We start from the raw sequence: 23,880 nt of genomic DNA, 5'->3' as shown, positions 1-23,880 counted from the left end.
TTGCCTCCCGTACATACATGGAGTCACGGACAGGATCGGCAAGATACTGGAGAAACACCAAGTAAAAACCATTTTTAAACCAACTCGAACCATCCAACCGACTTTACGATCGGCCAAGGACAAACGGGATCCTTTATCAGCACCAGGAGTCTACAGAGTTCCGTGCAGCTGTGGAAGAGCATAAACACTAGGATCACGGAGCACAAACGAAGTTGCAGATTGGGACAAACGGAAAAATCAGCAGTAGCGGAGCACGCACTGCTAGACGGCCACCAAATACGCTTTGACGAAGTGGACATTCTGCACCAATCTGAAAGATACTACCCGAGACTCACCAGAGAGGCCATCGAAATATTTAAACACCAAAACAACTTTAACAGAAAAGAAGAAATTACGGCACTCAATCCAGATTGGAAGCGCGTTTTGCGCTAAACAGCGTGTGCGCCGAAGCATTTGAACCCCCACCCATCCCCCACGCATGAGCACACACGGCTGGGCTGCATAAATACGACGGGGAATCCAGTAGTTGAACCAGTCTTAGTCGGAAAGCACGGGAGATCACTTCGCCCACTGCCTCATCACCTTTGATAATGTCCACCGCAGTTGTGGACGAAACGTCAGGAAGAAGTTCCCATAGACCACGGCTTCAAAGCCCGGAAAACATTTACCCCCTAAATGTGATTTAACCGGCCGTGAAAGCCTTCATAGTCTGAAGATACACTTACACGTACAATACACGGCAACACACTTTGAGGTATAATGGTATACCAATCATTTTTATACTTGCATGAAGGACTTTAAATCAAATATATTGTTTATATAGATATATTGTTAATATTAAAGGCTCAACAATTCTTATTTTTATACGAAACTTTTTACATGATAAAAAATATGAACATTTGTGAGTGATATATAAATTATAAATCGTTAATCTGTTTCCTGTCGGCTCACAGCTGGCACGTGGCATTAGGATCAAGAACAACCGAGAAACGTTAAGGTCCATCATTTAAACTAGATCGTATGTGGACGCCCAGATTTTCACAGCTTTTCTCTGGTTGGTATTCCACAGAACTTGGGCCAAAACCCCTACAGTGGCATTATCCTTGCCGTTCTTCCTCGTCCAATCTCTCAACAATGCCTTGTTGATCTAAAAATGTATAATCGGCAAATCTGACGCTTCAAGCTATTTATCAGGATTCTATACCATGAAATAATTCCATTATTAACATCAAACCGAAAAAAGCAGATAACAAATCAGGAAATTTACCTCAACATTCTTACTACATTTCTGTTTATAAATAAGAATCTGATTATCATCAAAACCTAATTGCGTAAAAGTGTTTTCCCATCCATTTCCAATGTGACATGCCACAGCATCAATATCCTCACTTGTCACTGGTTTTTTGTTTTTTTTTATAGCTGCAGTTTGTTCTGTTTCTTTCACATCGTCCTCTTTTCTGATTAGAGAATGTTTCGTGCAAGCTGTGTTATAATTGTGACTGTGAAATACATGTCCCACATGTGCATAAGGCGAATCGACTACGTGAATAAAAAAATTTCCTAAAACATATATATTTATGGTTAATCGATCCTTTTTCCCGGTACTTCACGTAAGTAGTGTTGTATGACAAGTTTCACTTCGATGTGCAACACAAAATTACAGAATCAAGATGTTTGTGACTTTGCTGACAATATAAACAAGAAGACCTTTTTGCACAAAAGAATGGACAATATCTAATATTCGATGATTCAGTCCAATTCCAATTAAATCTGCTTATTATAATAATATTAATAATGGTAAATATATCGTTGGCTATTCCCAGCACTCAACGTATATTGAAGTTCGACATTATCTTAAGAAAAATCAATTACCTGATCCTGGTTTCTTTTTACTCTTGCTGTTCTTTGACCCACGCAAGGGTGGACTATTCGTGCCACTTCTATTCCGTTCATTTGCTGTGGATTGATATTCCTTTGCCGTCTTTCCATTATTTGACTCCCATTTATTTTCATCGCCCCTTGGTTGGCTAGGTAGCGCATCAGTCGTAGTTTCGAAAGTTTCCGACATGATTAAAGCTTTAAATTTAAGAAAACAAAGCAACGAAAACCAATACCTTCTCAATAATACATTCCGCAATTTACAGATTACAGACATATAGACATATATACCTATGATATATACATCCACAGACTATACATCATAAATTGACATTTCAAATTTCAATGGCACACCAGAGACAAGTACAATCTACATACTAATTCGAGTTGACATTTGGCAATATTGTTAAATATGTACGATGCGCCAGCATGAGCACAATATATTACCCCATTATAAGTCTTGTTCTATGATCTTACCTACTCCTGTCAATGGCTTTTTCTCATACTGGCGCACCGTACATGCCACAAGACCATGCTAGAGTATAGAGCGCTCAAAGCACCGGAAGGGCTTTAGTTAAGCTTGTTGAAACATATTGTACAGAATAATTGCTATTGAAAATTGAAATTCGAATTCGACTTACTATTTCCGCAAACAAACTTTCAAATACCTACCTGTGTGCGTGCTGCAAACCAAAAAAACAATACTAATTGTAACAAACAGTTTTATTTGGTTTAAAGTCAATACAAGTAGATAAATAAATGTCAGATTAATATTGCACATGACTGAAGAAAAAACTCTTACGTCAAACGAATGCAACAGAAACAACATTTTCCAGGAAAACAGCTTCTTCAGTTAGAGAAATAAAATATACAATACAGCTAACGTTAAATGGCATTGTACAACAATTTAATTGTGAGTATACTATTTACATGTACAACTAACATATGTATTTCGACCATTTGAATAAGGGGGCAAAAATTAACACATTTATGCTCAAAATACCGAAAACTAAATTAGAATATTTACTCCAAATATCTTCGTAGTATTTAGTCATATTGTCACACTAATGAAAACATCAATAACAGTAACAAGTCATTGAAAAATAACTTTGAAACCATAACGGTCAAATGGGTTGGTCACCTACAGTGATCTTATAGTAGATTCCTTATATGTAAAAACATACGCAGGCATATTTGTCGTCAAAAATATAGGCAATAGATAAGACAGTAATAATTTATAAATTATACAAAAACATCTCCGAAGTAAAGAAAATGTGGTACGCTAAACTTAAATATTGATTTCTTTAATAACGTGTAAACAGTTTTACCTTGTTGCCATTCAAAAAGAGAATAAATAGACACTATTTTGTCTGTTCCACAGGAAACATCATAGTGCTAGTGAAACTGACCCGCATAGGTTATACGAGTCAGAAATTAACGCATTTGGTTAAAGTCTGACAGAATGTAGAAACAAAATAAATTGAGCATTACGGCGCATTAAATAAGTAAAGAACATCATAATCACCGTTGATAATTTGAACAATTATGTTTGTTCTTCTTTTCTTCTATAAAATGCACCAATATCGAGTCAATTTATTCTGTTTTACTTAGAACAAAGGCACGAAACAGCAGCAAAATATGCTGTAGAGGAAAATGTTAGTAAATGGCAAAATACCCTGTGAGTGTTGAAATAGATAACAAAATATATCGCAATTGCGTCAAGAAATGATACGTAACATCATTAACGTTAAGACATCGAAGGTGTATTACATATACAAATACGTACGTACATACTGTCGAGGCACTGTGAGTAAGGCAATCCTACAATTAATTCAGTGGAGAGGGTAATCCACGCACTTAGGCGGGCAGGTACACAACGTGCATCTCATCCGCGCCAGTTACAATCTTGGTTTCACATGTAAGATCAGAATTTGGATCAATCTATTTTAACTTTCGATTCAATTCACTTTATTTTTAAGATCTTTATTTAAATATATAATTTTATCACATTCAGGAAATAACGGTTAGTTATACGTGTGTAACCAAAAATGCTAATTTCAAAGGCGCTACATTATTTTAAATTAAGTCTATGTGCAAATTAGGTGCACACAACAGTAGATAAAATATAAATATTATACAACTTCAAATTTATATAAATTTTATCTGAAGTGTCATTGTTAAATATACATTTCAATTACCGAATCACCAACAAATCGAATGGACTCTAACAATGAACACCCTAGGTTCTTTGAGGAAGCAGTACTTAACGAGCATCAAAGGGACTGACTTCAGAACCTGGTCCCAGAACTATAACAGCCAGTGGACAGACTACAATCGTAGGGCAGGGAGAGCACCAATATATTTTACATTTGAGGACGTTCCAGAACAGACACTAGTTATTGGTACCCATTTGCTACCATTTTCTATGTTAAAAATGATACTCCGTTCTTATTTACCAGAAAAATTGAAGTATCATAATGTTTCAAAGGTGTAATGAACAGTGAATTTTTGTTTATCCATCGATATCTAATAAAGATTATGTATAGGTATTTCTGATATGACAATTTATTTCAAACTAGATCTTATACGCATCAAAGGCATCTTATACTTTTTATGTCATGACAACATGGCTGTTTCAAACACATCAATTGTCTGTAGCCTAGCGATTAGATTTTCGCACAACACACCGCAACTTGATGTTATATTTATTCATAGTAGCTGTTATTCCTATACCTGTTAATACAAAATTATAGCAAATGGTCCAAAATCACGTCCTAAAAATTGTGCTCGAGACTTGGCGATAATAACCGCAGGGGTATAGCTTAACATCAAATAACATCGATAAGGAAAGGGAAGCATTTTGTAGCTACAATTCCGATATCAAAGTGTGGAATTCTCACTAACAAGTGTACGCTTTAAACGATGGTAACTATTCTAAAACATTTATAAAGAAACTCACTTCACTTGCAAGATTGCAATGGTACTCTCTTAATTCACGTATATCTGCAGTGTCAAAAATCTTTTAGTATGATGTTACAGAATAACACTTATTCGGATCCTTTTTGAGTTCCGAATGAATCAAAGTGGAAAAAAGTGGTATACAGTTTTGCGAATTCAGTAACACCAACTTACGCGATTAGTTAGTTATCTAAATGTCAGCTGAAAAGATTGTTTATAGCTTAGAGCCTTTCGACAATAAAAATCAGATTGAATGAAGAAATTATTGGAAGTAGAGTTGCAGAAAGCCTGAATTCCATTTAGAGCCGTATCTTCCAATATAAAATGAAATGTATGTCCATACTTATGGATTATGTTAAATCAGAATAATTTAATAACTGGCACGCTATTTTCTTCATAATAGCCATATCTTTTGCAAGGTATAACGCAGTTAATTATAAGTTCAAAAATAATATTATCAGATTTTATATCAACATGTCTAATTCAAAATAAACATATTTTTTACTTAAAAAATTGTTCAATTTAACAGCTACGTTATTTTATAGCACCATAATAGTATACCTCTATAAACCAAAGCATCATTGAAAAGACCGCTAAGTAGCTAAGTATATTAACAAGCTTTGTGATTGTAATACTATGGAAAATTTAAGATAAACAGAAACAGAAAAATAATTTTGCTATATTGTTCTTGAAACACGTAACACGATTGTCGCATTATGCAATGACCAATATTTTGCCCTAGAAGATGTGCTCAATATGTAACCTGACCACTCTGTTGATTGATACTAAGAGAGACTAATTAAGTTTGAAAAATAAACGCACATAAATAAAACGTAAATCTATACAAAATTGTTGTATAAGAAGATATGCTCTCGGTAATCAAGCGTTATCCAGTAACAGCTATTTTGCACCATGACCTTAGAAGTTCATTCTTATAAAAAAAACTTTCACTCTATTTCACACAACCACTCATACACATGCAACGTCTATACTTCTACTTCTCGATTTTTTTTAATGATTCACTTTGTATATTACTAGAATTTAAAATGTTCAGTTTTTCTTTTAAAATAATGTCTAGACTCGAAGTTTATCACATGGGATGACAAATTGGCAATTAATGTATTAGTTTGAATAGGACTGGTTTAGAGACACCGGCGTAATAAATTTTGAGATTGACAAGGCAATAGTATTAATATCGACCATATCCTTACCCAAACTAACCAGGGCAATTAAACGTAGATGGCGTTTAAGTTGTCCACTTCCACATGTTATCACTATGGCACTGGTCGGTACCACGCGGGTACCACAAAGCCTATGACGGCCAATCAGAAAGCCGCGGCCTCTTGTGAAGTTGGACAGCAGATGAGTCGTAGTCAGGCTGCGACGAAGGTCCCGGAGGCGGGGTTGGGGAAGGTAAATTGGTTGGAGTTACATTTCCAGGCGAATGAGTTATATGACCAGCCGAACTCGGCCTGGGATGATGCCCACTGTGCGTCAAGTTTAAGGTCTGCACATGCGTTTGTGAGTGGTGGACGGCAGTGCTTGAAAGATGCGGGTGATGGTCTCTCGGAGGTGAGATGGGTTCACTTTTAATTTTAACAGGAAGAGGGGAGCCAGCAGTGGGTGGTGGCGTACTACTGGACACTGCGAGATGGGGCAGACACCCAGCACTGGAATTGCTTCCTCCTCCACTGTGTGCTAGAGCGGATACCATTTGATGCCCGCTCCAAGGCATTGAGGTTAACGTCATATCGGAACCAATGGTAAAGTCCTGCGCGCCAAATGAACTAAGAGCCCCTGGATAACCTAGTCCTGGTGTTTGTAAGGCTACAACTGGCGTATTTAAAGCTGACTGTGATCGATTATGCTGTAATAAAACGATTTTCTATTTAAATACTTATTCTGGAGACATGCTAGAAACATTTCCAGTTCCAGCAACCTATGAACCTAATGAAGCACAAAAGCTATGAAAATAATGAAAACGTGAAATTTATTGTACTTATACGTACTTCTGCATAGGACACTTCGTCCGTTGTGATGCTGGATCCTAATGGTGTAGGTATAACAACCCGAAGGTTAGACCTATGGCTAGGTGAAAGCTGCTTTTGATGTTTGGATGAACTCATTCCAGGACCAGGGCTTGGTCCTGGAGATGGCGAACCGCCAATAGGTGATGAGGAATTCGGGTAGCTAAACATATAATTTCTAATTTAAAATACAACAATCTGCTTATACAATTAAAATTAAGGTGTATTTTGTGATAGTAATAGTTTGTAAGCAACGTGTCTCGTATTCCGTAACGTTCCTAAATATTGTTCTATAAGAAGACAAAACATATTTACCCATTGCTCATTTCTAACATTCCCCCGCTAGGATAGACGGAGTCCGTTTCGGAAGAAGACGGCCTGGGACTAATGCTAGTATGGGCCATTTGAGGACTAGATTGAAGAAGACCTGAATCACTGTAACTTATGTTTACTGGAACTGACACAGGTTGCGAGTAATTAGATGAACCCATCTAAAAATAAGTTTGATTGCAATCTTTTGAATCAGTCTAGATACATAGCACATAAAACAGCACATAAATGAACTATAATTGGACTAACCCTTTGTCCATTAATCGACTGATTCCTCTGTAACATCATTTGGAAGTCCTCGTCAATTTTGCTATATTTGGCTTCCGTTCTTGGAGTTAGCTGATACTCCGATTCCGGTTCTGGACTCTCAGGACTCATTACACCGTTCTTATGCTCCTTCTTATTAAGTGCCTGCAAGTGTCAGTGGACCAGCTCATGGAGAAAAAACTCGCGGATGAGCACTTAGGCCATCAGTAACTTATTTATGATTTAGAAATTTCACAGAAATACATTTGCAAATTTATTCTGAATGAACTGATGTGATGAGAAAGATGGGAAATGAAATTAAGTGAATTAGTCGAACGAATTGAAACAAAAACTGTCAAGACAAATATTTATGTGAATAATAGTTTAAAATACGAACACATACTGAGAAAGTAACCTGTGATATTAGATACAGATCTAATATAATACTGAACATATTGTTAGAATTTCAATACTGAAGCAACAACTCGAGTTAATAACATTAGGCAAATGCACACGTATTGCGATAACTAATAAATTAAATTGAATTATGAAAATATTTCGTAAATAGTTATCAATTTTGCATAAGCCGAGTATTATTGGCAAGTTGCTGCTGGTTTTGATGTACCTCGATAATATTTTTGTTGGTCAACGACTCATGGGGCTCGTTGTATTCTGTGTATTTGAGAAGCACTTTATCCATATCCGTACTGGCATACTGATATAATTTGTTGCTACTGCTAAATATTATAAGGGCAATTTCGCAATCACAAAGAACTGACAGCTCGTAGGCTTTCTTCATCACTCCGAATTTCCTTTTATTGAAAGTTACCTAAAAGATAATATTGCTTTTACGCTTCTCCCAATCAAATAGCTTTTCCAACAAAAAGGATATAAAGCTTATTACTACAGCAAATATATACATATATATGATATGAAAATGAAATAAAAATATTAAATACCTGCCGGTTTCGTTCATCTGTAATTCTGGATATTTGTATTTTTTTGCGACCCATGGCAGCAATTTTGGATAAATTAAGACTAAACCCGTTGCGGATAAAAACGAGTCTAACGACTCTTGCGTGTGTTCCAATCCGGATTACTCGGTTTTCACAGCAATCTGCAAGAGAGAACGATAAATAACACTTTTGACAATAAACTTTAAAGTTAAAATTTAATTAACAAGAAGCTATAGAGTGTCAAATTTAGTTATTAAATTAATAAAAGTTAAATACAAAAAGTTCGGAAATACCACCTTAATATCGAAATATCGACTTTTTAATTCTGCTTAAATAAAACATTTGCGACAAAGTTTTAATAATGTTCGTTATTAAAGAAAAAGTTGAATAAATCACCACAAGTCGAGTACAACGTTGCATTATCATCAAAACCGTGCATGAGTGGCAAGTTGATTTTTGCGGTCATATAGACAAATGGCCAAGTGATATTTTTGACATCACAAGATTTGTCTCAAAGTCCCTAGAGGAAAGTCCCTAACAGAGTCCCTAGGCACATGCGATGGAACTGCTACCCGAAGATGGGAAATTGATAAGAAAATAGGCCACCGGCAAACACACTGACCTGATTTAAAGGCATCAGAGGGATAAGGGGTGGAAATCGATCGCCGAGGGCAAGGCCGGCCGCGTGCCCTCCTACGCAAGGGCGCTGTGCTGCCGCCAAGCACTGTTGCCACCCATAATTGCGTTTTCAATGCCCTTTGACAGTGTCGTACCGCCCACGGCTTTTAGTTACCATAGAAGCTGGGAATTTCTGATATTGAATTTTCACAATGAAACCCTACTCATTTGCTACACTCAAAATGGCTCAAAACTAAAGCTTTAAAATCTGCCCTAGGAAATGTTGGGTAATATTAACACAACTAGCTATAAAAGTCAGCCCTCTACAGGAAAAGCTAAAACTTTGTAGATAATTTTACTCCCACCGTGAATGGGCACAAATGTTTATAAAATTTACAATTCGAAAATAGTGAGATCTTGAATCTTATCACTGCATACCTTCAACTGATAAAGTACTTGCATTTGTAATGTCAAAATGCAGTTCCAAAACTGTGAGTGTTATTATTAACCTGCTTTAAAAATATTTACTTGTTACATATATTGAATGGTAGTTCTCATTAATAATCCTGTAGTAAAAATTGTTTTAAAAAAACAGATATTATTATTTTTCACAATGCAGCATACGCATATTGCAAATTATAATTGCGTACTTACATTACTGGATGTTCATATGGAACATGAAGAATTTAAGCTATTTTCTGATAAAGCGCGAAAGATATTTTTTTCTGGTCGTCGTCACATATAGTTGAAAACTTTTAAGAATCAATTAATTTAGTACAGGGTACTATAAAGTGTGGTCAGACATGTTTCAAAATAAACGCATGAAAAGAATTGTAAAATTAAGGAACTGATAGGTAATCAACAATTATCCAAAGTAAGCAGAAAACAAATGTTCAAATTAAATTAGTTTCTTTTCAAATAGCAACTGGCATTTTATTTTTAACTTATCGATAAACCATTGTAATCGAAAATATGCCATATATAGGGTTCATTTGCCAATTATATGGATAAAAATAAATAAATATAAGTTTCCAAAATTGTTGCATTAATGGGTTGCTACCCATAAAACGTCAGATAAATTAAGCGATGTTTTTCGTCACTTTGCATATGAAAATACTGTTGCACTGAACTGCATAGTAGAGCAGAAAAAGCACAAACAGTTTTTCATAAATACTGTGAATTAAAAACTATATGTAATGGATGAAGCGCCCCAGTGGAATATATCAGCAACATCCACGTGGTATTAAAGTTAAAGTATCTACTATTTTAGATTTGGCTGATTGTTCGTGTTGTATTAAAACGAACATGAATAATGCATGTTATTGTAAGTATTGGGTTAGATGTTATCAGAAAGTCACGAAAGAAACTCACCTCTGCAATAGAGTGAATTTATCACATGACACAACACTGAAAAATAAATACGAATATTTAAATCGAAAAAAGCCGTCGGGAGACAAGAGTGATCGCGGTCGCGTTTCAGACTTTCACCTGAAATGAGAGACTGAAAACCGCTCTAAATCCACAGAGCACGACTAAAAACCCAACTGGGGATTGGAAGACGCGCACCACGTTACATGGCCTCGAATTCCCGTTGACTCCTGCCAAGTTACCAGGTTCTGTGTGGCGCGCCACTGCGTTTTTCCTGTGATTGGCTGCAGGACGTGAGTGACGTGCGTGGAACAACCAATCGCCATAGGCATCGCTTTTTACGTTTCCGAGGAGTCAGCTGAAACATCCCGTGTGGGGTTAAATTCCTGAAGAAACGAAGGCTTCAATGTGCCTCTCTAGCCCTGACTACATGAAGCGAACTGACGTTCGGAGCTTCTACAACCGAACGAAATTTCAAACAGAATTAATTTGTTTCAAATGCAACACGCTCCTGCTATCGTCTGTTCGAAACAGTTTCAATCGTTTTTTTCCGAATCATCGTTTTTAGGATACAGACTCGTCCACTTTTCATTCCAACAGCGTTGAAACTGGCTTTATGGCTAATTAAAATGAATTGAATTTGTTCATTGTTACACTAGAAGTATTCTTTTTACATAAATTAAGTTAAAAAAAGACTAAAACTGACTCAAAAATAAACATAAATAATTTCATGGACAATTTCAGCAGACTTGATTTCAGTGGCAAAAAAACGAGAGGCTTCTATGTATATGTTGTCAACCGAACTGTATGTAGAATCATTGATGATTGAAATCAAACTCACTTGATGTGTATTTCGGAGCATACAGAAATATGAGATATTCAGTAATCGAGCTATGCAGGAAAGAAAATAAATCCCTGGGAGAATCGGAATATAGGTAGGTGTAATAAGACTGTACTCCAATATTTTCATCATCATCATTGTCGTTCAATCAAATACACAGCCAAACTACTTGTTCGCTTTATACTTAAAAAATAATCCGTTCAAATTATGCCTAGATGAAATTGGCTGTATATTATCTGTTGCAATCCGTATTTCTAATGTAAATAGACAATAACGATAAGATATGAATTTGAACTTTTTTAGTCAATAAGCGACAATGCATGAGTTGCCTTGAGCAGGGCAGCTGGCAATGTTTTGCTTGACTAATAGGAGAAAACTGTATGATTTTATTATTTGCATTTTGGTGCAACAACAAAAACACCACAAAATGTTGATGCTTAAGTAAAATATTCGAATTTTTACTTAAGTACCGACTAAACTTTGAAATTCCATACTCACATTTCTGGTAATAAAGGCCTTGAAGCCGGAAATTTTGGCAGCGGGCCAAAATGTTGAAATTTTACGAATTATCAACTGTAAAATACAGAAACGCCATAACCAGACAAAACCGTCCAAAATCCCATCTTTTAACAGCAGATCTACGTTTTTTTACAAATTATCAGATTTTATTTGAATCCGAAAAGGACTAAAAATTTTGCACCAAACGTCAAAGTCATAAATCAAAAAGGGGTGAAGGCACATATTTTAAATAGCAGGTTAGATTATATATGTACATGTTGATCTGATTGAATATGACACGTTATCACTTTCAGTAATAGACTCGATGTTAAATTTACGATTAAAAAACTTTTTCAAACATCCATAGATTTCCAGGCTGTCACACTTAAAGTACGACTTGTGTAAAACTCCTTACATTAGTACTTCCTGGGTTGTGGGGCGTCGAAAACCTTAAGAGGTAAAACATGAACAACAAACACCTACCCTACAAAAGTTTCCACAAACTTCCATTTATTGGTCTATTAATTTTGCAACTTTTTACCAATTTAACCGTATACGTATCTCCGACGATAAGATCAGCATTAAAACGTTACGTTGTTGGAAACGAAATTTACTTACCTAGTATTCCGTTTCTATTGTGGTGTAGGGGCGAAAAAGGTCCAGACCGATTGGACCTAAAACCAAATAGAACAAAAAACTGTTATTGACACTCCATTTTTAATGCTAATATTTTTATACATAATTAGCGATGTAATGATTTCAATGATGACGGTGGATGGTGATGTGTTGTTGCTTATTTCCAGCAATAGATTTCTAAATTTATTCCTCGCAAAGATATAGAAAGAAGATTATGAATGAAAGTTAGTGACGCGGATTTATTTTGAAACAGTTATTTCCTGAAATATTTTTTATAAACGCTCTTATAATAGTTAATACAACAAGAATCAAACTCAAGCTCCTGTCAAGACAGGATCAAATTGGTCTTCATCTCAAACAGTAGTTTTAGCTTCAATATGTCGAAAACGAAAACTGTTCGCTTTGCCAAATTGTACATGTATTTCATATTAATATATATTATACTATTTATGTAATTGATGTTATATCAAGGTGCTTGGACTGAAGTGATGTTATGAAGTTAACACTTTCGGCTTGTTGGCTGATGGCTCAACAGCTCTAATCGAAATACCATGCAAAATCATGTTTAAAAAATGGCGTGAAAATTATATTTTCCATTATTCCATTAACCACAAACAGATAGATCAACCATCACAGGAAATAATCTGGCAACAGGATTCATGAGTCAACGGTGCAGCCGTCGTGACGCCTTCCCCTCCTCACCCTTGTCAGATCATGGCACCCGGCCAACAAAATCAACTTTCAACATCGTTGCCAGATCTATAATCCATAATATTAATCAACCCCATGTGAAAGAAAAATTAACAACAAATTATAGATATTATGCCCAATTTATTTGAGCCAATATGGGTAGACGCTTACACGAAAAATTTGAAAAGCATAATTATAGCAGATTATGCTGATGACTCGCAGAAGTCCATGTAGAAATTCCTTTCTATATCCAAATTGATTACTGCGCTTTACTGGATCAGGAAAACGAAAAAACACGGTATAAAAGCAGTACTGGATAACAAAAAGTTGCAATACTATCAACTTTTATAACTTAATGTCAATTCTAACGCTTATCAAAATATAGATAAAATAAATACAAAAATACAAACAGTCTTGCAGAACTAAATGATCGAATACAAACTGGAAAAAGAAATATTACGTTATACATTTAGATCGATCCAAGAAGTTTTTATAAAATAAACAAAAAACTTTTTGTAAGCTCGCGTTTTTTATCTTTGTGTACCATTCGAGATTTGTTACAACATCATTATAATTGCACTCTACTTCAGCGTAATTAGTTAAACTAAAAAGTTTGACTTGAAAAACATAAATTAAACAGCAAGTGCCGTAGTTTGAGTTAAAAACTAAACTAGAATTTTTAACAAAACTGGAGAGAATGATAGATTGAATGTAGGAATGTACATCTGATGGAGCATATACAATTTTAGACCTGGATAGAGCAACCCCAAAGTTGGCAACACAGGACCATTCAGCTCCCTGCTGGTGCTGCTGCTGGCTTGCACACGTGCCTAAATCTAAGTATAGAACAACTAACTTTTTCTACAAATTTATTACTTGTGTTGAGATAGATGTGGACTTTGTTTTAATTTCCGTTCTATCTGAAGATTATTTAACGAATCGTTCAGCTCTCTACAACTAAAATATATACAGAAAAAGCGTGATCTATGGTTACGAGTAGATACTATGGTAAGACTCCAAAAGTTCAAATTGCAAATGAGCTCAAATCGAACACAAACATAATATGTATTTTGCGTTTGACGGCGCTAACCTATGCAAAATTATCAGCATTCTTGGATGTGGATCTGGTAAAGTCAACGACCATCCTTCACCGGAAGTAACAAATGTCTTATGGATGGCAACTGTGCCTTCTTTATTGGTTACTCACCTTTGAGATCTGGCGGAACAACCAAAGCCAGATGCCACAAATTTTAGAGAACAGGAACGAGGTAAAACAGGGACGGATTTTATTCCCAAATTCTAAACATCCTTACGGAAAACCGCGTAGAACGTGCGAATTGTTATATAGATGATAGATGTAGTTAGATTTGGCCAGTCTTTGGTCTGATTTAGACAGTAAACTTGAAGCTACAGTTATGAATAACATCTGAAAAGGTTCTTTAATTGAAACGACGAATTTATACGAGTATTCTTCTATAATCCCTTTGTTGCCGCTAATGTTTTCTTGCCAATATGTCTGTAACCTTAAATCGCATATTATCACTATTCATTCTTGACATATAATTATAGCAGTTTGTTACCTACATACATAAGACTTATTCTTAGATTCTAAAACTTTTCAGCTTGATTTAAAGCTCTTACGATTGTTGGGAGCGTTTGCTGATTTAAAAATATATTAGGGATGCGTGCATTCAAAGAAAAATTGAAAATACATTTTATTCTGATGGCCAATGAATGGTTTTTGAGAGATGGATAAGTTTAATTATTGAAGTCATTTCAAGTAGCACCATTGTAGTTGTAGTGGTAAGTATGAATAGCTAGCCGTTCTCAGCGGTTCTATACAGAGTTCGAGTAGACTCAATTTCCATAATTTCATAAAATTAAGAGTAAATGCTTATGTTATCAGTGTCCGATTCCTTTTACCAAGAGTCTTGATCTGGCTTAAGCCAGGCATCGTCGTCGAAGCCTTTTAAGGAGCGCCGGGACTTGCGTCGGGTTACCCGACGACCTCACTTTCTTGCAACGTTGCCGTAGTGCACTTATTTGGATTTTAAATTCAATTGCAAGTGTCTTAAGAGAATACAGTTATATTATGAGTACACTAGATCAATTAGTACATCAGATTAGATTTGAAACTTTATTCGCTCGAAATGAGAAATTTGCCTTCTCACTATGGCAGGCTAAAAATAAAAATTTGGCAGCAATCTGGAATTTTAAAATAATGTGTGCTTTTCCTCACTTGCCTTTGAGGTTATTAAACGCAGTACGGGTGTGACCTATTTATTTAGGAATCGTCCTACCCAGACTACAAAATCTTCAACTTCAGCTAGTTCAATTGAATTGAAATAAGACCCCACATTTTATTTTGTCTATACAAGTTTTTGTATGTATTGAAATATTAAGTAGCGTAATTGGGATGCGTTAAACACGTCCAATATTTGTACTACGAAATATAACTATGCACTCATATTTTAGAGTTACAAAAACGTAAATAAAAAATAATTCCTTAAAATTTAAATGTTTGCTAAAACTTTGAATATAATGACATTATACTTGTGCATGTACATAATGATACATAAAGTATAATCATGTCTTCGCTTTCTTGTAAGTCAAATATCGGACCCCTACACGTATTAGGGGAATAACGTATTATTAATTTATAATATAAAAGATGAGAAATAGTCGTCTTACGATATGATATATAAATGTGTTCGGTAAGATACGTTTAATAGTCAAAGTACCTAATAGGAATTGTCTACAAGATTACTTCTTTTATCGAAATGTGCTCCCATGAATTTTTCAAATAACGATTGAAGTACTACATACAACATCCCTTATCCCTTATATAGGTAAATAACTGGAGAAATGCATTCGTACATACATACATACATACATACATACATACATACATACATACAAACATGTATAACAATGACTTCTGCGATGTTGAGTAGACTACAACCATCCGATCAGTAGTAGCACATAACGCATTTACCCATTCCATTAAATGCATTTCAAGCAAGAATAATGTTTGTTTACCAAACAAAATTTTCAAGGTTACAAATTTATGGTTTCATCTAGCTGTATTTAAACATTGACCATTGTCGTGGGTCAACTCACCGATGCTATTTTAATTAAAACATTTATACAATCTTTATGTGTTGAGGTATTTTAAAATAGCATAAAATAATACATATGCACCTCGTATATACTTGAACAAGCTAGAAACTTGAGGTACCTAGTCAGGATCCATATTTAATAAATGCATTATCTATTATTCAAAGCGTTGATAAATTCAAATAACAAACACATATTGGAGATTTATTTACACCGCAATTCGGAAAAAATAATAGGCTACACAAGTCGATAAGATGGAAAAAGTTTTTGGTTTTTGATTATCAAAAAGTAAAAAAGCGAAGCTGTTATTAAGCTGCCGTGTATATTTGGTGTACTTAATGTAAAATATAGATGAGAAATCAATAATTACGTTATATTCACAAAGCGCATTCCTAAAACTCTGATTTGGCTACCCAGGCCATGGAGGATGAAAACAATTAAAATGATTTAAGTAGTCTCGTTCGGGACATTTGGCCCAGAGCCAATTCGAAATTATATTTAGCTGATTACTGTCAGAAGTCAACATGGCTACAACAACAAAACATCAAAAAACAGCAAGGCAATCTTCATAAACGCAAATACTCTTTATTCAAAGGAATAATATGACTAAGAACACGTTATGGTTCTTTTCCATTCAACATCGTTTAAACTAATTAGTCTCGCATCACAATAATCATAGTATTAAGAAGATTCTAACAAAACATTGATAAGACTTCTATTTGACATAAGAGATACGTTCATACTTAATTTTTTCAATTTATTTTCGCAAATTTCAGTATGCATTTTGTTCAGTTTAGACCAATAGAGTATTTTCAAAGAAAACCTTAACATTATTTTGCAGTTATTATTTGGAGATTACAGTTATCTGAGGTAATAGTAATTAAACAAAATACATCTAAATATATAACTTTATATTTATCTGTACTCATAGGGCGTACGCCTTATTCATAAAGCCATTACGTGAACATTAGTCAATATTGTTGTTAGGATACCAACATGAACTACTTCTATTGACAGACTGTGTTATACAAAAAGAAATTGGCTTGCTTATGTGTCACTTATGATGTTTTTGTTTTTGGTCACCTTAAACATTTTATACGTGTTTCATTTGAGCAGTGGACCGTCCGTAAATAAACTTAAAATGACCAATTCATTATCAGCTCGATTATGCACCCTCTTTGTACATTGATTTTTATTTTATGACATCAATAAAAATGATAAGTTTTCATCATCAGTTGCCTGAGAGAAAAATAAACACTTTCGAGGAGAATAAACTTTCCAATTTTACCCAAAATGTCCAAAATCCGGGCATTGATTAAAAAATGCTGGAGCACTAGCACAAAAGTGTATCGTCACAAACACATGCAAGACGAATATCTTGACAAATGCACGTTGACGCAACAGAGTCAAACATTCATTCAGGTTTCGGAACACCCTTAACTGACCCCCTTTTAAAAGGGGGCCCCAACAAACCGTTCTGCCGCTGGCTACCCACTAAATTTCTATCCAGAATATCCTACAACACGCTCAAAATATAAGTTTTATTTCAGTACTCGTATACAGCGAAGCTTTTTGAGTATTTTTGACCTGCCTATGTTCCACACAGAAGCAGTCTTGCCTGAACAAAATTTTAATGTTAATTATAGACATAAACAAAACCAAAATATCCTTCTATACATAGATCCTCGATAATCTTATTCACTGCTTAATAAAACTAGTAAGAATCTGCCAATCCATTTGAGAAAATTACCACTCACCGCTGAAAATTAAAAACCCTTATCAAGTGCTGACGCTAACTAATAAAAGCTATTTGATACGTTATGATTAATAATCGTACCGTTAAGACGGTTGAAACTTCTACGTGTAGGCAATTGCTCAATGCTGTTGGCAAATGTTACGCTTAATAAGGAGAATTGTTAATGACACGACTTTTTGAAACCAAAAGCTAGCACCAGTCACTTTGAACTCCAAGTAACAGATGCCTACACAAAAGGGTTGTGTTCAACAAAACCTCTGCGAATGAAAAATTTTCAAATAAACAATTGGAAATTGTCTCCCGATATTGAGTACCTTGAAATTTGAGCGGCTTTCCTCTTCACGTTTCCCAATGATTTTTACGGGGGCGGGCGCCACGTGTGCCCCCACGAGGCCCTCTTTATGGAGGGGACTGCCCAAAGAAGTGCGTCACTTTACCTCCATGCACATACTATAATATATCTATAATATACCGGCGGCCGTGCAATCGCAGGCAATCTTTTACATGTATGACCTTGGTTCCAAAAACCTAGTGCACCTAGTGGTGCAGTATTTGATGTGGCACTCCAAAGGAATTGCGCATCCGTTGAAATGAGTTGAAATGCAAAAAGTTGACCTTTTATTATGTTTACAACGATTGACGTTTCCTTGATCTCATGCTTCAGTTAGTGGAGTAGTGTTTGAGCAACTAAATAATAGAACCGATTCAACAATATCACAAATCCCGTTTTCCTTCATTGAAAGGAATACGGATGTGTGGAAAGTTTGCTTGCAAATGTTTAAGACTTCTTCTCCATCCACAGTAAGTAAGCGACTGTTGAAAAAGAAATTGCTCGATCAATTTACTTATGATTGGCGTTCAGCTTTTCGTGACTGAAAAATTTGACTGCGAAATAAATTTTTCTACCAATACAAGCTGAGATCCACAATCCACAAACAGCATATTGTTTTGCCATCTATTCATCTTGAAAACGAATATCGTTCATTGTTATAACGACTTAAGTTGCCTCAAATGTTGCTCGTTGTTAGATCTGGCGGCAAGAATAACATAACATAATCTTCATCACTTAGCTCAGTATCATGTATATTGTTGCGTTGTTATCAGACGGACTTGTGGAACGTTTATATTCAGTTCAGAATCATTCTGACATGACACATGACTACAGGTCTATGTGTCTGATTTTTACTACTGATCGACTGATATATTTAACTATGCACGTAATACAATAGATCACAAGATAATACTCAAAAATCTCGTCAGATCTAACTGAACTACTAAACAAAAGTGACTTCCTAAATTACCTCCTGTACAACTAAGAATATTTAATTATTTGAACATTTCTTATGTACAAACGAAGAGATAATGAAGAAATTGAATTTCAGCACATCACTTGCATCAATATTTTTGAAAATTGTAAACTTGATTTTCATAAAAACATAACGATGCTCAATCATCCGCCGCTGATTCTATCTAATGCTGACATTATTTATTTGGGCATTCATGTATGGCTATAAAAATACAGATTTTATATTATTTTCTATTTAGTTCATTGCTTTTTCGCGACTACCTGCTGTAAATACGAATTTAATTCACTTGCTAAAAGGCGTCCATTTTAGGGAATCGAACAAAGCTGCTGTTGCACAGGGTATTATTCGCAGTTTTGCTTAACTAACAGATTACATAGGTACCACCGAATTAAATGTAAATAGTACAAAATTTCTTGCAAATATAATGTGAAAATGTTTTCAGCACGGTCGCAGCAGGGCACGAGGCCCAAATTATTTTATTAGAAGCAACCATATGGCGAATGTTTAGATGTGTCTTAAACAAAATTCTTGAATTTGTAAATATTTATAAGAGTACAATATATATATATATCAGCATAACTTATTTTGCAGATAATACCTAAGTCTATAGCAAACTATGCTCGGAAACCAAATTAATTAAAGTTGTTGGAATAACTAGTTTACTCGCATGTAAATTATTAACCTATTGGTTAGGTATATACTTCTTTTTGAATATGACTTGCGATTACAAAAGACATTATAAACGAACCCAAACATTATACCAAGGGAAGGGGACTCGATCGATGGTAAACTTTTCTCTGTGCCAACTATTGAAAATTAGTTTTTATATCACAATCACGTTTTCTTTCGTGCAATTTGACATGTTGCAGAAAGTGAATCTGCCACAATAAAAATGAAAAGTCTAAACCATTCCATATACTGTTAATTGATCCTAATCGAAAAAATCAACCAAGTGAGAGTAAAATCCGAAGAGTAAATATCGAGACAACATGAAATGCATCGAGATCCACCATGCCTATAAAAAAATTGATAATACCTGTCAACCCAAATGATGTCCTGTTTTCATGTTTTAACACAAAAACTGAGAAGGATTGGTGAAATCGCTTAGGATCTCCTGCATCGACACAACACATTTTTTTTGATAAGTACGACAAGCACATTGGTTTTCATGACCCCTTGTAGGGTATTTCACACATGTTTGAGAAAAAGTCCCCTGCCGGTCGTGCCACAGCTGTTTAAGTCCACACACACGTGTCTTACCACGAGCCAACACGCAGCCATATCTCATATTTCCAAGTCTGATCCAGAGGCGCACATTATTATTATTCTTTTATCCAACAATATCCCAATACATACTCTACCCCCATAAAAGTATAAGGGTATTTCACTGCCTACAAGTCATATTCAGTACAAACTTTTCCTGATCGGAAATAAGAAGTAGTCTAAAAGTCAACAATCTCACAGGATGTCTAAATGGAGGGTTGAAATAACTTTTCAAGCGGAAATTGTTAGGGCAAAATCGACCGGAGAGGCAACGAGACAACATAATTGTTCCCTCTAAGCTGATACAGGTACAGAAATGGAACAGCTTTAAATTTGTTCCATACACAGCAAATATACACCCATATACACTTTGTTGACTACATCTCACATTCACATGCGAAAAAGTACGTTTTTGACGAGCTTCTAAAATTTTATAGTATCTGGTCGTATATTATTGATACTTCTTCAAGTCTGACTCAGTCAATAACATTGAATTTTGCAGATATCACAACGTAGGTCAAGAAAATCAATTATCTATTTGAAAGACATGCATTACTATCATTAATGCATTTCAAATATGCCAAACTCATTGTTAAAGAAAGAGTCTGTCTGGATGTTCTCTGTAGAATTCATAGGCATTTCACATAACTTTTAATAATTAAAGATAATATCATGAAACTTACCCTTGTAACGAAGTTTTGAAAATTCATATCAATGTGTCAGTAGGTCTGAAAAAAAATCAAAGTGTTAAACATAAAATACAAATGTGTTCAATAAATTATATTTTATTATTAGGTATGTTAGTACCAGCTCGGCGAACGTAAAAAGATCGAAAAATAAACTTAAATGGGTCCTACTTTATTAAAACTGTCCCCGAAGCGAATTCTTTTGGTGGTGGCGGTACATTATGAACAAAAAAGAACTCGAGAGTAATTCTAATGTTGACTTTGCTTGCTATACATATTTAAATAGAAAATAAATCAGGATAAACCGTCTATTGCTTTCAGAAAAGCAAATGTAAAAATGACCAACTAAACGTCGCCAATGAAAACACTTCACCAGTACAACTCAAGAGATAGGTAGTAAGTAATGGTACGAGACGTCCAGGCACAGTAAATGACACTTTCCTAAAGAAATTTTATATGGATAATCGTGACTATTCCAGTTAACTAACAATTGAATACTTCATCCCTTTGTCAAACCTAAATTGCTTAATACTAAGCTTTTTTTAAGAAATAAGCATATGCATTTGCTAAAACACAATTACAAATTTGAGTACAATTGCAAAATGTAAATTTTATATTTTGGCGGTAGTTTCGGCTAGTATGGCGTCTTCAGAGTAATACGTTCAATTAAAAGTTTAGTAAAAGACGTTTGAATATTAAAAGTGATGTTGTAGGTCTGCTAATTACCGTTTTCAATCCTTTTTTCAGACTGACGCCAAGTAATACAACCTGTTTTGCCGTTGTTAAACCGGTGCAGCAAATTAAAAATATATGATAGAGATACAGAGCTACAGGGATTAACAGACACCGGCCAATCATGTTCAATAACAAAAATCAAGAGTTTATCGCCATGTTTTGATTTTTGTATTCTTGTACTTACTACTTTAGTACGGTTAATATCGATAACCGGTGGTATTCGGATCGGCAGGTCACAGGTCGCCGAGGATAGAAGCTTAATCAAAGTAAAAACTTTTGAACAAGCTTCATGGTAATGAAAAAATGCATCACAGATGAGACAGAACAAAAAGCATTAGTTGCAAGTAAAATTTTGTTGACCTCTAGTGGCCTTTTGCAATCTTTGCCTAAGGCCCGTCAATGTCAACAGTGAATTCGCCGGTGAAGGCCACCGAACAAGCTACTTCCACTTAAATAAAATATGGAATACATTTGAATAGGACAACTTGATGGGTTATGAAATGAAAGAATCACTAGCACCGGTCAAACAATGTCCATTTTCACAACACACAATTAAGCATTAAAAATTGAAACACAAAAATTAGTATAATTTAAGTAATTTATACAACCACTTGCACGGATATATGACACTACTAGCCAACAAACGAACAAACAAGTGCACTACCCCCCTACCGCTTGACTGATATCGCGATGGAACAACTCTGACGTCAGCTGTTATTGATTCTAGAGAACAGTAGGAAAACTGAACACCAATGGCGCGATAAATTAGCAACAACGTATGAACATCTAATTAACCCATAATAAACTGTTTCGTTTCGAAGCCCATGCTCCTGTGTAGTGTGTCCTAGTAATTCTTTTAACACAGCGACACTACCTACCATTTCCCGGTGATGTCATAATGACATCACATTCCTTTCGCTTTAGGCGAAATTAAGACCTTGATTAGTTTAGCCGACTGGTCCGGATACTTTTAGTTCATTATTTTATACATATGCAAAATAAACAAAAACTGTTAAATGCTTAACATTAGGTTATTGCCGTTCAGTACTTACATCATTGTGCCTCTCTTACACTTCTCAAAACACTGATCACTTTCCAAATAGACTTTATCAAAACTTGTCTAATTACTTTATTTATTTGTTTATTATCTAATTTTTGCTTTTGGCATACACGACCAACTAAACTCTTATCAAAGTGACAGTATTTTAATAAACATAAGCAACGAATTGGCATATATATTTTCATGCCGGTGCGCCATCTTTTGGCGTTGCACATAGATAAATTAAATATCCACTCTCACCGTGCTTACTGTTTACACCATAGAGAAAATAAAAATTATTTGAGTTTTTTACGATTTACACTACAGTCAGAGTCCCTACTGACAACACTCAACTGAACTTGCACTCAAGACAACTTGTTTCTGACTTGCACACAAATTAGTTATTACATTTTTTTATTTTACTGTTATATCAAATTTTTTATATTGTTATTCAAAGATTACAAAGGCACTATAGAAATATTCGTATTAGTATCCGTATAGAGAGCTTTTAGTTATACTCTCGCTTATTATTACGCACTTGACAAATTTTCATTTTTTGACGGTTAGAGATTTCTCTGCAGAGATTACAGAGTGTAGATTGGATAGTCAGATGCCCAGTGCCTTAACGGCCTTGTCGCCACTTTAGAATCATTAGCATTTTAATGTGTTTGACTATGATAACTTTTTACTGTTTAATCTTTTTTAATAAATCTGGGTTTTACAACAAAATAATACAAGGTAAATAAGGTATAAATATAAGGTAACCAGATACCCGCCGATTAAGTGTTGTGCTTGTAGTTGTGAAAATTAAGCTGTCGACGATATCGATTTCCTAAGAATTAGCCACAGACTTGTAAAGTTCGTTAATCGTTAAACAGTTACAGAAAATATACAACAACCGAACAGTTGGCAGAATAGCCGCAGTACATGG

General features: G+C 35.0%; 2 protein-coding genes across 10 annotated transcripts; both read right to left on the bottom strand.

Annotated features, from left to right (window-relative positions):
* Nucleotides 1-809: 809 nt before the first annotated feature.
* LOC109540911 lies at nucleotides 810-2,232 on the bottom strand. Its single transcript, XM_019909451.2, has 3 exons — nucleotides 1,873-2,232; nucleotides 1,268-1,560; nucleotides 810-1,147 (listed from the first exon to the last, which is right to left on the bottom strand). The coding sequence occupies exons 1-3, from the start codon at nucleotides 2,153-2,155 to the stop codon at nucleotides 1,007-1,009; spliced, it is 717 nt and encodes a 238-aa protein (XP_019765010.1). The 5' UTR covers nucleotides 2,156-2,232; the 3' UTR covers nucleotides 810-1,006.
* A 354-nt stretch (nucleotides 2,233-2,586) lies between these two features.
* LOC109540907 (myocyte-specific enhancer factor 2) lies at nucleotides 2,587-23,118 on the bottom strand. Of its 9 annotated transcripts, none has more exons than XM_019909443.2 (9): nucleotides 22,963-23,118; nucleotides 21,173-21,217; nucleotides 12,339-12,394; nucleotides 8,399-8,556; nucleotides 8,065-8,268; nucleotides 7,443-7,604; nucleotides 7,179-7,354; nucleotides 6,846-7,041; nucleotides 2,587-6,703 (listed from the first exon to the last, which is right to left on the bottom strand). In XM_019909443.2, exons 4-9 carry the CDS (start codon nucleotides 8,450-8,452, stop codon nucleotides 6,149-6,151), a joined length of 1,347 nt encoding a protein of 448 aa, XP_019765002.1. In that variant the 5' UTR covers nucleotides 8,453-8,556; nucleotides 12,339-12,394; nucleotides 21,173-21,217; nucleotides 22,963-23,118; the 3' UTR covers nucleotides 2,587-6,148. The 9 variants fall into 9 exon arrangements, with proteins under 9 accessions (XP_019765002.1, XP_019765001.1, XP_019765003.1 ...); XM_019909442.2 differs by lacking the exon at nucleotides 22,963-23,118 and adding an exon at nucleotides 22,095-22,599; XM_019909444.2 differs by lacking the exons at nucleotides 21,173-21,217; nucleotides 22,963-23,118 and adding an exon at nucleotides 17,452-17,743.
* Nucleotides 23,119-23,880: the final 762 nt, after the last annotated feature.

The sequence above is a fragment of the Dendroctonus ponderosae genome, unplaced genomic scaffold (genome assembly GCF_020466585.1).
Source record: "Dendroctonus ponderosae isolate FM_Combo_2020 unplaced genomic scaffold, Dpon_F_20191213v2 Dpon_F_20191213_1, whole genome shotgun sequence".
NCBI classification, from domain to species: domain Eukaryota; kingdom Metazoa; phylum Arthropoda; class Insecta; order Coleoptera; family Curculionidae; genus Dendroctonus; species Dendroctonus ponderosae.
This window is presented reverse-complemented; position numbering and strand designations above follow the sequence as displayed.